Genomic DNA, 15,286 nt, shown 5'->3' with positions numbered 1-15,286 from the left:
CTTGAGATGTTTCTACAACTTGATTGGAGGCCACCTGTGGTAAATTCAATTGATTGGACATGATTTGGAAAGGCACACAGCTGTCTATATATTGGTTGTCAGTGCAAAATCCAAGCCATGAGGTTGAAGGAATTGTCCGTAGAGTTCCGAGACAAGATTGTGTCGAGGCATAGATCTGGGGAACGGTAGCCAAAAAATTCTGCAGCATTGAAAGCCCTTCAAAACACAGTGGCCTCCATCATTCTTAAATGGAAGAAGTTTGGAACCACCGAGACTCTTCCTAGAGCTGACCGCCCGGCCAAACTGAGCAATCGGGGGAGAAGGGCCTTGGTCAGGGAGGTGACCAAGAACCCGATGGTCACGCTAACAGAGCTCCAAAGGTCCTCTGTGGAGATGGGAGAACCTTCCAGAAGTACAACCATCTCTGCAGCACTCCAACAATCAGGCTTTTATGGTAGAGTGGCCAGACGGCAGCCACTCCTCAGTAAAAGGCACATGACAGCCCGCTCGGAGTCTGCCAAAAGTATTGAAGTGAAGAATAAACCCCAATAAAAAAATGCCCCATGCTGCATAATAATGTACCTGCAGTTCAACTGACTTATTGAATTCAGTCTTCAGGACATCTCGGACTTGGGATTTGGCATATCCAACAGTGGCCCCAGCCGGAAAATCTGCATAGGAAGATGGAAGCACACACAGGTAGTAAATCTCATTATCAGATCATTATCTCACATTATCTCATCTCTCATTGATAAATGCTGTTATAGATTCATTTAGTGGACAATATTATCAAAACATTACATCACAAACCATGACTTTCATACTAAAAGGGGAAAGAATAAGACAGAGTTGTTGATTATATCTTAGTAACATTGAAAAAGTATGTTAACACGACAAAGAGGTAATACAACTTACCGACTTTAACAAAGTACACAGGCTTGGTGACGTTACAGAGGTACTGGCGACCTATGGTTGTAGGCAGGCTCTTGGTATTAGTTAGGAGGGTGGTGGTAGTGGTGGTGGCAGGAGCGGTGGTTGTAGAGGCCTCAGTGGTGATGATGGTAGTAGTAGTGGTGGCAGGATCAGTTGTGGAGATGTCTACACCGCTAACTGTAGTCTGGCTGTCGTTGGTCACCGCTGTGACAGGACTATCAGTATCAACGCCTTGGTCAGCCATGACTGACACCGGGGGGATGGTGGTGACATTGGTGGCTGGTTCTGTCGGGCCTGAGGTGACATTGGGGGGTAATTCTGTCTGGCCGGGAAATGGGGAGAAGGCGATAGAGGTGGTCACCACAGGAGTTACGAGAGAGGTGCTGAGGAGGGCCGTCTCTGTGGCGGAGGGAGAGATGTACCACAGGATGTCTGTCTCCGAGGCAGTAGCACTAGGCTGCACTGACACTAAGACAGAGCTGTTGTCCAGTCCGACACTGGAGGTGGCCACAGGGCTCGTCCATTCACCGGACACCTGACCAGTGACACCCCACAGGGAGGACGAGAGGTCCATGGAGGGGGTTGGCGCTACTGAAGCCTCCAGGAACGGCACTGAGACATTCAGCGGAGTCATCTCCGTAGTGTCTGCTGTGGTCGTATTCAGAGGCTCTGAGCTGGAGATATCAGCGGAGGACTCTTCGATCCAGGTAGTGTTGTCAGAAGGCTGGACCTCCACCCCATCCACTCCATAGAAGGCTGTGAGCATGTGGCTGAGGTCCACAGTGAAGGTGCTGGTGGCCACGATGTGCGTGGTGCTGATGGACATCAGGGAGAAATGCCTGGAGGTGGTGGTCACATTAGTGCCCCTGTGTTCTTCTGAGTCATCCTTGGTCAGCTGGATGGTGTAGTACTCCAGGCTGTTCATGTCTGGTAGGAGAAGGTCTGTTGGTTCAACCATAAAGGTATCTTTCCAGTCAACATCTGAACCTCCTGGTATATCACCTTGAGGTGTTGGTATTTGTGTTGAGGCTAGCGTGGTGTGACTGGGAGAGGGATGGATGGAGAGAGGAACGGACGTGGGGGCCACACTTCCAACGCTAGAGCTGTAAGCCGCTGTTGTGAGACTAGGTGAAGACGTCATGTGACGCATCGAGGAGAAGGACACGCCGACCCTGGAGGGGAATGAGGTGTCGTAGCTTTCCGCGTTGGAGTCCTCCAGGTCGTACATGTCCGTGGGCAGGTTGGTGACCAGGGAGAAGTCGTCCCTTTCCAAGCCCATGTAGGACGCGGTCTCCGGGTAGTCTCCAGAGCCCCAATCCACCACCATGGTGTTGGTGGGGAAGAAGTCCTCAGGAGGGACCATGGTGGGCTCGGACGAGGAGGACGTGGTGTGAGGGTTCAGAAAAGGCACGTAGCTGGGAGCCAGCTGCATCTCAGGTGATGGTTTCGGGAGCATGTGGATATCTTGAGCAGCATCATCCTTCTGCATGAGCTCACTGCTGGGGCGAAGGTGATCCAGATAGATTAACCTACTTGAGGGATCAAGGGGCAGTTTGGGATCCAGCAAGAGATCGCCTAAGCTCTGGGACATGTCTGGATTAGGTTTAGACTCTGGCCTGGCTTGGTCTGACATGGCTTCTACATCTACCAGATCGTCAACAGGCAGTCTAGGCTGGTCGAGGGGTCCAACAGGAAGTGATGTCATAAATGCAGGAGTTGTCTGTTTTGATGTGTCTTGCTGGTTGCTGGGGGATAATAATGGAGGTTCATCTGGAGCTCTCTCATTAGAGTTTGGGACAATGAACTGTACCAATGTAGTCCAACTGGTGGCTGTAGAGAAGTTCAAGGGTGTTGAGGATTTGGTGGACTGTGGTCCGAGAGGTTTCTGTTGTGGTACTGTAACAAGGGTTGGAGAGAAAATTGCCATGGTTGAGTTAGGACCATAGAGCTTCAGATCCCTTGAGAGTCTGGTAGGGCCTTTAGGTTGTTGCTGAAGGCCAACCATAGGCTCTGAGGAGCTTAAAGTGGGAGTGAAGAGAGGGTCTGGACCAATGGGGAGGGGATCTCTAGAAGTCAATGATTTGGAGTTTTGAGAAGCTGAAATACCCCATTGAGTAAGTGTTAGTGTAGATTCAGGTGGTAGGTGACCAGGTGAAGGGAGAGCTGTAGTTGTAGTGTCGTCTGGGTGCTCAGAGGCCTCAGTGTGTGAAACGAATAAGGCTGAGGGTGATTCAGTCCAGCTTGATGCTTCTTCCTGAAACTTATCCAACACGGTGGGATCCAACGAAGAACAGTCTACTGAAAAATAAACAACATCAAACATGAACATTGATAATGGCAAATTATAGATCAGATAAGTTATCTGTAGAAAACTGAGTAGCCTAACTAAGACTGCACTGAAATAAAGCACTGTGGAAAATAGTGTGCTCTTCAAATTGACTAAGAGATCAATATGATCTCATTCGCATTGAAGACTTGTTGTTGATATACAGTGAAGCTTTTTCATTTCATTTTCTTGCTCAGTGAGTTTTGGCAACAACAACCTTTGGAAATGACCAGGAAGGAAGCCATCCATCACTCTTCAGAGAACAAAGTAGGCTATAAATGTTGAACAAAATTGCAGGATCAAATCAAACAACACTGGATAAAGTCAACCGATTTAGCCTAGTGACTCAAAGGGGAAAAGCTGTGGGGGTATGGGTATTTCCACACAGGCATATAATTATAGACATTTCCTACATCACATCAATAGGACTCAAATATGTTCTGCCAGGCTCTTTAGCCTTAATTGGTAGGCTACTTTTCTCCATAGAATAAACATTGATCTGTGGCTGTCAATAAATAACATACAAATTAATGAGAAATCATGAATGGTCCAAAGGACATAATATAGGATTACCATTTATCATCGGATGGCTCCATATGGGCCTAACCTGATCCTCACCTCTGGAGCAAAGGTTATGGGATTATTATTGGATGCTAAAGGTACAAAATTGAGGCCTATTCTTCATCTGTCGTGGTCAGGGTTGGGGAGTAGGCCTAACCAATTACATATAATCTGACTACAAAAAAACTGTGACTGTAATCAGTTACTTTACCAGCAAACAATATTGTAATCAGATTACAGATACTTTTGAAAAATGAAATGATTACTTCTTGGATTACTTTTAAATTCAGAAAGGATGTGTGCTGAGAAAAAAATACATTATGACACCTTTCTGTTTTCTCAATGACATTCAATTCAGTATCGGTAAAAAGGTGCAAGTTTAAGTTTGTTCCAGCTGAGTGAGTCTGACCACATGTCAGAGACCACTATGACGACACACCAAATGGGTTTGATGGATCCTTTTTGTCTTCTTCTAATGCCTCTTAAGGGGAAAGTAATCCAAAAGTAATCAGATTATGTTACTGAGTTTTAGTAATCCAAAAGTTACATTACTGATTAGGACTATGCTACAATTTTAGACAGGTAACTAACTAGCAGCTGTAACGTAATAAAAGTAATGAAATCCACACTAAAACGTCAACTTAAGCCTGATAGGCTAATTTGAGTAGGCCAGTATATGTGCAAAAAGACTCCAACCAACAACGTTACATAAAATGTACAATACCACTTATAGGCTGCGACATTGTGTTTGTGCACTTCTACAAAATCACTACAGTGCCTTAGGCATCAGGCTAATCACTAGTCTAACTAATGCAGTACCATTTGCCAAAGTGGCTGTAAAATGGAAAAATCTATTCAGAACCACAGAACACTGTTACAGTCCAGTGTGACTGGATGCACACAACAATGACAAAAAAGTTATCCGCAGAACCCTCATGGAACAGCTTTAGCGTGATCCACAGCAGTGAATAAACGGGTTAGGCAATCTCACAGTGCACATTTTGTGATGGTGTACTATAATTTCATTTGTGTGTATGATAATACATTTTGTTTGTATAGCCTAATTAATGTTGTGTGTGGATGAGGATATATGGGGTCCATATGTTCCATAGTAACAACCTCAGGTCATTCTAGTTTAAGGATCCAAAGTGAGCTACACTAGTAGGAACAACTAGCTAGTTACCATAACATTTTCTGGTGGTTGACCTTCGTATGTCCCTATTCTCCCTCATCACAAGCAATTGTATATTTTATTCAAAAGCCATCACAAACCTACAAGGACTAATTCTAGTCATTTTGTAGAGTGGGGTTTTGTTGGGCACTGAAGTGCTGTAATGGACAATATGTCTTCGCTGATGCAATGAGTATGCTTCTGACTAACTTGCCAGACTAGAGAGTGCTAGAGAGTGCCAACGACCTTTATTCCGTAATTTGCTTCTTGCGTAACTTAAGCATCATGCACGATTTAATTGGGAACTGCCATGATAACACAAGTCACAGTCTAATACACGTGTGTGTGACGTGTGTTTTGTGTGTATATGTGTGCGTGTGCTTGTGTTCCGGGGCAGGATCTGTGTGTGAGCTGCCGGGAAGCCATGGGTGCCACGCTACAACACTTTGAATAATTCATAGTTGTGGGCCTTCAAATCGGGTTCCAAAGAGCTGTATCAGTTTGCCTAGTTTATATTCTAAAACGTGTTCTATAAATTTTCCATTAGAATCGCGCTTAAAGTCCAAACAGAGGCTTGTGATGTTGAATCAGGGAACTTTGAGAACCAGAAATCTGTATTACCCTGCAATCAGACGAGAGGTGTACTGTATGTCATCACAGTTAGACTACTAGGCAGATCAGACAGCTGAGTTGAGCTGGTCTCCTAATGGTAACTGAGATGGTATCTTGAAGAAAGTAGATTGTCAACATGAACCTTCTGGAGGAATACTGTGAGTGTGTGAGTATCAGGTTTTGTTTACACTGAGGTGAACTCATGGCAGGTAACCAACAGGAAGCTGCTGAGGGGAGAAGGGCTCATAATAATATCCGGAACAGAGCAGAATGGAACAGCATCAAACACCTAGAAACTAGAGGTCGACCGATTATGATTTTTCAACGTCGATACCAATTATTGGATGGCCAAAAAGGGCGATACCAATTAATCGGCCGATTATTTAAAAAAAATATATAATGACACTTACAACAATACTGAATGAACACTTATTTTAAGTTAATATAATACATCAATAAAATCAATTTAGCCTCAAATAAATAATGAAACATGTTCAATTTGGTTTAAATAATGCAAAACAAAGTGTTGGAGAAGAAAGTAAAAGTGCAATATGTGCCATGTAAGAAAGCTAATGTTTAAGTGCCTTGCTCAGAACATGGGAACATATGAAAGCTAGTGGTTCCTTTTAACAGGAGTCTTCAATATTCCCAGGTAAGAAGTTTTAGGTTGTAGTTATTATATTATTATAGGAATTATAGGACTATTTCTCTCTATACGATATGTATTTCATATACCTTTGACTATTGGATGTTCTTATAGGCACTTTAGTATTGCCAGTGTAACAGTATAGCTTCCATCCCTCTCCTCGCTCCTACCTGGGCTCAAACCAGGAACACATCGACAACAGCCACCCTCAAAGCAGCGTTACCCATGCAGAGGAAGGGAAAAAACTACTCCATGTCTCAGAGCGAGTGACGTTTGAAACGCTATTAGCATGCACCCGGCTAACTAGCTAGCCATTTCACATCGGTTACACCAGCCTCATCTTGGGAGTTGATAGGCTTGAAGGGGTGGGTATAATTTGTGGAACGTTCCAACAGGAATCTGTTCCAAAAAACGTAAAGTAAAAGGTTGCCAACCAACAACGCATACAAAGTAGCAACGCATACAAACCTAGCTAACTAGCTGCCGAATAGGCATCAACTCACCACGTAGCTTATTCTTAATGTTTGTCCATAGGCAAACAGACATGTGAGGACAGACATTTTTCGGAATAAACGTGATGAGTGAAAAACGCAATGAAATAGACCACTCCCTACCCGGTATCTTATTCTGCCGCTATACAACTTTGTATGCGTTGTTTTTTGGAAACCTTGTTATTTACGAAGTTTTTGTAATAGATTCCTGTTGGAAAGTTCCACAAATTATACCCACCCAGGTTGAAGTCATAAACAGCACAATGCTTGAAGCACAGTGAAGGGCTGTTTGAATGAATGCTTACGAGCCTGCTGCTGCCTACCACCGCTCAGTCAGACTGCTCTATCAAATCATAGACTTAATTATAATTTAATAAACACAGAAATACGAGCCTTGGGTCATTAATATGGTCGAATCTGGAAACTATCACCTCGAAAACAAAAGTTTTTTTCTTTCAGTGACATACGGAACCGTTCCGTATTTTATCTAACGGGTGACTAAGTCTAAATATTCCTGTTAGGCATTGATGTTTATGGTTAGGTACATTGGTGCAACGACAGTACTTTTTGCGCAAATGCGCTTGTTAAATCAACACCCGTTTGTCGAAGTAGGCTGTGATTCAATGAAAATTAACAGGCACCGCATCGATCATATGCAACGCAGGACACGTTAGATAAACTAGTAATATCATCAACCATGTGTAGTTAACTAGTGATTATGTTAAGATTGATTGTTTTTTTATAAGATAAGTTTAATGCTAGCTAGCAACTTACCTTTGCTTCTTGCTACCTTCGCGTTACAGGTTGTCAGCCTGTTAATCCTTGTGGAGTGCAATGTAAGGCAGGTGGTTAGTGTTGGACTGGTAACCGAAGGTTGCAAAAACGAATCCCCCCTGAACAAGGCAGTTAACCCCCGTTTCTAGGCCGTCATTGTAAATAAGAATGTGTTCTTAATCTGACTTGCCTAGTTAAATAAAGGTGTAAAAAATAAAAAAAAATAAAAAAATAAAAAAACGTCAAATCGGTGGCCAAAAATACTGATTACCGATTGTTATGAAAACTTGAAATCGGCCCTAATTAATCAACCATTCCGATTAATCGGTCGACCTCTACTAGAAACCATGTGTTTGATGTATTTGATACCATTCCACTCAACCGCTCCAGCTATTACCACGAGCCCGTTCTCCCCAATTAAGGTACCACCAACCTCCTGTGCAGGTAACGTGTCCCTCGAGCAGCATGGTGACTGCCTGGCTCTATGAAGAATGTGAGATGGTAGACATTCTGGAACTGTCTGTGGTAAACCCGGCTGAAATCCACTTCAAATATCCGCTTTCAGAAAGTGTAGCCTTAGCTTATTCGCAAGAGATCTTATTGATTTTATGGGAGAGATAGAGAAACGTTGAGTTGTCCACAGTTTCATTTGAGAGGACTCGGGAGAGGACGCAATAAAGAAAGCAAAGTACGTTAGAAAAAGGGTCAGACTTTCTGTAATTCTTCTGTAACGTAGGCGCATCTAATGTAAACTTAACAGTGATCTTCATCTATTCTGTTGGGTGTTAAAGCAGTGAAGTGAGCTTGATCGGGCTATGGGCTTCAGTATGCCGTGCTACTGTAAATGTTTTATACTGTCTGTGTGACTCATGCTTGAGAGTACATTAGAGGAACTTCAGAGTTCAGACCCTGACTAGGCATCGCTAGCAGCACAAGCCACAACCAGACTCATCATATGGAGTGACTCAGCAACTGTCTACCATGTCTCTGCTCTCTGTATGAGCTCTCTACACATCAAAACAACCACAGTACCAGATGACATCTATTTATACAAAAGAAAGATAGAGGAAAACTCTTAAACGCACACATCATCATCATACAACCCAAACTACCAAGAACCAGTGAGAGATCCAGCCAAATAACCACAGCTGCTCAGACATCTAGACTGGCTATGATGCATCTGAACTTTGTTTGTGGAGATGAACTTGAACTCAATCAAGGTGCTCATTTGGATCTTTGTTTTCCTTCATTGCTCACATTCAGTCAATATGGTAGATCTAGACAGTGGCTGGCTCCCCTAAGAGGAAAACATGCTAAATGCTATCCTATGGTTCTGTAACAATGACGCTGGGAGTCGGGAAGGAAGTACAGGGAGTGTATTTAATAAATAAATACAGACATCGAACACAGAGTCAATAACGCCTTGGGAAAGAACCAAAGGGAGTGACACATATAGGGAAGGTAATCAGGCAGGTGATTGAGTCCAGGTGAGTCTGATGAGGTGCTGATGCGCATGATGATGGTGACAGGTGTGCATAGAAATGAGCGGCCTGACGACCTCGAGCGCCGGACAGGGAGTATAGGTGACAGGAAACCCTCCCTGACACGTGGCTCCAGGCGCAGGACGCCGACCAGAGGGACGATCCCGGGGACCAGGAGCGGGCCGATCGCTTCTGCTGAGGCGTGGGAACCTGACGAGCCGGTTGAGGTGCAGGAACCTGACGAGCCGGCTGAGGCATGGGGAGCCTGCTGAGCCAACCGAGTCTTGAGAACTTGATGAGCCAGCTGAGGCACGGGAACCTGACGAGCCGGCTGAGGCATGGGGAGCCTGCTGAGGCAACCGAGTCTTGAGAACTTGATGAGCCAGCTGAGGCATGGGAGCTTGACGAGCTAGCTGAGGCATCCTCGGTATAGTCGGCAACGGACGCTTGACAGGGCAACCTGGTCTTGTAAACCTGACGAGCCGGCTGAGGTATGGAAGCCTGACGAGGCAGCTGAGGCATCCACGGTTGCTCCACTAGTGGCACCCGGACCCGACATCACCTACACTAACAAAAAAAATGTACAAAAAAATTGGCATGCATCTAAGCACTTAAATAGCGAATGGAGGACACTTTTCCCATGGTTCATTTTCATGCCAGCCAGGTAGGCTATACCCCTGTTGAAAAGTGAAGCAATGTGCTTAATATTAGGAAAATTGAGAAATAAATATTGTAGGCCTAGCCTCTAGAAAGCCGATGGGATCCTCCTCTTTTTAACAGAGGCCATCAAAACTCTGTTAACTTGCATAGCCTACAAAAATGTTGCTCAACATGAGGTCATAGGCTTTCATTAAGTTTTGTGATTTGATTGCATTGATGTCAGAGTGATTATTTGTATTTGTATTTATTATGGATCCCCATAATAAATGGCAGCAGCTACTCTTCCTGAGGTCCAGCAAAATTAAGGCAGTTTATACAATTTTAAAACATTACAATACATAAACAGATTTCACAACACACTGTGTGCCCTCAAGCCCCTTCTCCACCACTACCACATATCTACATTACTAAATCCATGTGTATGTATAGTGCGTATGTTATCGTATGTGTGTGGTGTGTGCATGCATGTGTCTGTGCCAATGTTTGTGTTGCTTCACAGTCCCCGCTGTTCCATAAGGTGTTTTTTTTATCTGTTTTTTAAATCTAATTTTACTGCTTGCGTCAGTTACTTGATGCGGAATAGAGTTCCATGTAGTCATGGCTCTATGTAGTACTGTGTGCCTCCCATAGTCTGTTCTGGACTTGGGGACTGTGAAGAGACCTCTTGTGGGGTATGCAGGGGTGTCCGAGCTGTGTGCCAGTAGTTTAGACAGACAGCTCGGTGCATTCAACATGTCAATACCTCTCATAAATAAAAGTAGTGATGAAGTCAATCTCTCCTCCACTTTCAGCCAGGAGAGATTGACATGCATATTATTAATATTAGCTCTCTGTGTACATCCAAGGGCCAGCCATGCTGCCCTGTTCTGAGCCAATTGCAATTTTCCTAAGTCCTTTTTTGTGGCACCTGACCACATGACTGAACAGTAGTCAAGGTGCGACAAAACTGGGGCCTGTAGGACCTGCTTTGTTGATAGTGTTGTTAAGAAGGCAGAGCATTGCTTAATTATAGACAGACTTCTCCCCCATCTTAGCTACTACTGCATCAATATGTTTTGACCATGACAGTTTACAATCTAGTGTTACTCCAAGCAGTTTAGTCATCTCAACTTGCTCAATTTCCACATTATTTATTAGATGATTTAGTTGAGGTTTAGGGTTTAGTGAGTGTTTTGTTCCAAATACAATGCTTTTAGTTTTAGAAATATTTAGGGCTAACTTATTCCTTGCCACCCACTCTGAAACTAACTGCAGCTCTTTGTTGAGTGTTGCAGTCATTTCAGTCGTTGTAGAGGCTGACGTGTATAGTGTTGAGTCATCCGCATACATAGAAACTCTGGCTTTACTCAAAGTCATTGGCATGTCGTTAGGAAAAAAGCAAGGGGCCTAAACAGCTACCTTGGGGAATTCCTGATTCTAACCGGATTATATTTGATAAGCTTCCATTAAAGAACACCCTCTGTGTTCTTTTAGACAAGTAACTCTTTATCCACATTATAGCAGGGGGTGTAAAGCCATAACACAAGTTTTTCCAGCAGTATACTATGATCAATATTGTCAAAAGCTGCACTGAAGTATAACAAGACAGCCTCCACAATCATTTTATCAACAATTTCTCTCAGCCAATCATCAGTCATTTTATGTATGTGCTGTGCTTGTTGAGTGTCCTTCCCTATAAGCATGGTGAAATTCTGTTGTCAATTTGTTTACTGCAAAATAGCATTGTATCTGGTCAAACACCATTTTTTCCAGAAGTTTACTTAGGGTTGGTAACAGGCTGATTGGTCGGCTATTTGAGCCAGTAAAAGGGGCTTTACTATTCTTGGGTAGCAGAATGACTTTAGCTTCCCTCCAGGCCTGAGGGCACACGCTCTCTAGTAGGCTTAAATTGAAGATGTGGCAAATAGGAGTGGCAATATCATCTGCTATTATCCTCAGTAGCGGGACAATAGAGTGCTGAGTACCAGGCACTTAGCAAGTTTGGTAGGCTACTAATGACCATCAGCAGCATCAGAGCTCAGTTTTGGAGAAGCATAATTACCGTGACTAAATGGTCACGTGGAATTTGACTGCGGTCATGACTCGTAACCGCCGGTGTGGCGGTAATATGGTCCCCGTAACAGCTCTAATCAGGCCAACATGTTCCTTTTTCTTGGGTGTCCTGAAAGTGAGTAGTGTCTCCACTGCCAGTGCCTGGATATTCCAGAGCATACACTAGCTAGCTAACTTCCACACGGCATGCAGCGTCACGGGGCGCGCCAAGTGTTTGAACCCCAACAGCTGGGTAACACTGCTCCACACCTCCCTCCTTTTCATGATATATATATACTGCTCAAAAAAATAAAGGGAACACTTAAACAACACAATGTAACTCCAAGTCAATCACACTTCTGTGAAATCAAACTGTCCACTTAGGAAGCAACACTGATTGACAATAAATATCACATGCTGTTGTGCAAATGGAATAGACAACAGGTGGAAATTATAGGCAATTAGCAAGACACCCCCAATAAAGGAGTGGTTCTGCAGGTGGTAACCACAGACCACTTCTCAGTTCCTATGCTTCCTGGCTGATGTTTTGGTCACTTTTGAATGCTGGCGGTGCTTTCACTCTAGTGGTAGCATGAGACGGAGTCTACAACCCACACAAGTGGCTCAGGTAGTGCAGCTCATCCAGGATGGCACATCAATGCGCGCTGTGGCAAGAAGGTTTGCTGTGTCTGTCAGCGTAGTGTCCAGAGCATGGAGGCGCTACCAGGAGACAGGCCAGTACATCAGGAGACGTGGAGGAGGCCGTAGGAGGGCAACAACCCAGCAGCAGGACCGCTACCTCCGCCTTTGTGCAAGGAGGAGCAGGAAGAGCACTGCCAGAGCCCTGCAAAATGACCTCCAGCAGGCCACAAATGTGCATGTGTCTGCTCAAACGGTCAGAAACAGACTCCATGAGGGTGGTATGAGGGCCCGACGTCCACAGGTGGGGGTTGTGCTTACAGCCCAACACCGTGCAGGACGTTTGGCATTTGCCAGAGAACACCAAGATTGGCAAATTCGCCACTGGCGCCCTGTGCTCTTCACAGATGAAAGCAGGTTCACACTGAGCACATGTGACAGACGTGACAGAGTCTGGAGACGCCGTGGAGAACTTTCTGCTGCCTGCAACATCCTCCAGCATGACTAGTTTGGCGGTGGGTCAGTCATGGTGTGGGATGGCATTTGCTCGCCAGAGGTAGCCTGACTGCCATTAGGTGCCGAGATGAGATCCTCAGACCCCTTGTGAGACCATATGCTGGTGCGGTTGGCCCTGGGTTCCTCCTAATGCAAGACAATGCTAGACCTCATGTGGCTAGAGTGTGTCAGCAGCTCCTGCAAGAGGAAGGCATTGATGCTATGGACTGGCCCGCCCGTTCCCCAGACCTGAATCCAATTGAGCACATCTGGGACATCATGTCTCGCTCCATCCACCAACGCCACGTTGCACCACAGACTGTCCAGGAGTTAGCGGATGCTTTAGTCCAGGTCTGGGAGGAGATCTCTCAGGAGACCATCCGCCACCTCATCAGGAGCATGCCCAGGCGTTGTAGGAAGGTCATACAGGCACGTGGAGGCCACACACACTACTGAGCCTCATTTTCACTTGTTTTAAGGACATTACATCAAAGTTGGATCAGCCTGTAGTGTGGTTTTCCACTTTAATTTTGAGTGTGACTCCAAATTCAATTGGATTCATATATATATATAGATAGATATAGATAGATAGATCTTCAGCACAGATTCTCCCAGACCTGGGCCCTGACAGTAAAACTCAGTAAGACCAAAACAATGGTGTTCCAAAAAAGGTCCAGTCGCCAGGACTACAAATTCCATCTAGACACCGTTGCCCTAGAGCACACAAAAAACTATACATACCTTGGCCTAAACATCAGCGCAACAGGTAACTTCCACAAAGCTGTGAACGATCTGAGAGACAAGGCAAGAAGGGCATTCTATGCCATCAAAAGGAACATATAATTCGACATACCAATTAGGATCTGGTTAAAAATTGTTGAATCAGTTATATAACCCATTGCCCTTCATGGTTGTGAGGTCTGGGGTCCACTTACCAACCAAGAATTCACAAAAAAATGGGACAAACACCAAATTGAGACTCTGCAAAAATATCCTCCTTGTACAACGTAGAACACCAAATAATGCATGCAGAGCAGAATTAGGCCGATACCCGCTAATTATCAAAATCCAGAAAAGAGCCGTTAAATTCTACAACCACCTAAAAGGAAGCGATTCCAAAACCTTCCATAACAAAGCCATCACCTACAGAGAGATGAACCTGGAGAAGTGTCCCCTAAGCAAGCTGGTCCTGGGGCTCTGTTCACAAACACACCCCACAGAGCCCCAGCACAGCAACACAATTATACCCAACCAAATCATGAGAAAACAAAAAGATAATTACTTGACACATTGGAAAGAATTAACAAAAAAACTGAGCAAACAAGAATGCTATTTGACCCTAAACAGGGAGTACACAACACTGTAACTGACCCAAACGTAAGGAAAGCTTTGACTATGTACAAACTCCGTGAGCATAGCCTTGCTATTGAGAAAGGCCGCCGCAGAGACACCTCCCTCTCTCCCTCTGCTTAATGCTGGGTCTGAGAGGAAGCTACTAGCTACAGAAGCATCCTTCATTAGACAGAAACATTGTTACTTCTTACAGTGTCTAGGCCTACAGTGCCTTCAGAAACTATTCATACCCCTTGACCTTTTCCACATTTTGTTGTGTTACAGCCTGCATTTAAAATGGATTAAATTGAGATTTTGCATCACTGGCCAACACACAATACCAAAGTTGAATATTGTTGAAATGTATTGAAATGTATTCAAAATGTATTAAAAATGAAAAGCTGAAACGTCCCTTTTGTTATGGCAAGCCTTTTATTTTATTTATTTCAACTTTATTTAACCAGGTAGGCTAGTTACAACTGCAACCTGGCCAAGATAAAGCAAAGCAGTGTGACACATACAACAACACAGAGTTACACATGGAATAAACAAACATACAGTCAATAACACAATAGAGAAAAAAAGTCTATATACAGTCTGTGCAAATGAGGAAAGATAAGGGAGGTAAGGCAATAAATAGGCCACAGTGGCAAAATAATTACAATTTAGCAATTAAACACTGGAGTGATAGATGTGCAGAAGATGAATGTGCAAGTAGAGATACTGGGGCGCAAAGGAGCAAAACAATAAATAACAGTATGGGGATGAGGTAGTTGGATGGGCTATTTACAGATGGGCTATGTACAGGTGCAGTGGTCTGTGAGCTGCTCTGACAGCTGGTGCTTAAAGTTAGTGAGGGAGATATGAGTCTCCAGCTTCAGTGATTTTTGCAATTCGTTCCAGTCATTGGCAGCAGAGAACTGGAAGGAAAGGTGGCCAAAGGAGGAATTGGCTTTGGGGGTGACCATTGAAATATACCTGCTGGAGCACGTGCTACGGGTGGGTGCTGCTATGGTGACCAGTGAGCTGAGATAAGGCGGGGCTTTACCTAGCAAAGACTTATAGATGACCTGTAGCCAGTGGGTTTGGCGACGAATATGAAGCGAGGGCCAGCCAACGAGAGCATACAGGTCG

The 15,286-nt window shown here is 44.4% G+C and overlaps 1 protein-coding gene across 4 annotated transcripts in view; it reads right to left on the bottom strand.

Annotated features, from left to right (window-relative positions):
• LOC115152208 (UPF0606 protein KIAA1549) overlaps positions 1–15,286 on the bottom strand; it is an 87,067-nt gene that overhangs the window by 35,519 nt on the left and 36,262 nt on the right. For all 4 annotated transcript variants that reach the window (XM_029696812.1, XM_029696815.1, XM_029696814.1 and 1 more), the window contains exons 3-4: positions 916–3,231; positions 583–671 (exon numbers count right to left, since the gene is read on the bottom strand). In XM_029696812.1, the coding sequence (XP_029552672.1) occupies positions 583–671; positions 916–3,231 (2,405 nt within the window). The remainder of the gene's footprint in view (positions 1–582; positions 672–915; positions 3,232–15,286) is intronic.

The sequence above is a fragment of the Salmo trutta genome, chromosome 17 (assembly GCF_901001165.1).
Source record: "Salmo trutta chromosome 17, fSalTru1.1, whole genome shotgun sequence".
NCBI lineage: Eukaryota > Metazoa > Chordata > Actinopteri > Salmoniformes > Salmonidae > Salmo > Salmo trutta.
Note: the sequence above shows the minus strand (reverse complement) of the source record. Positions and strands in the feature narration are given on the sequence as shown.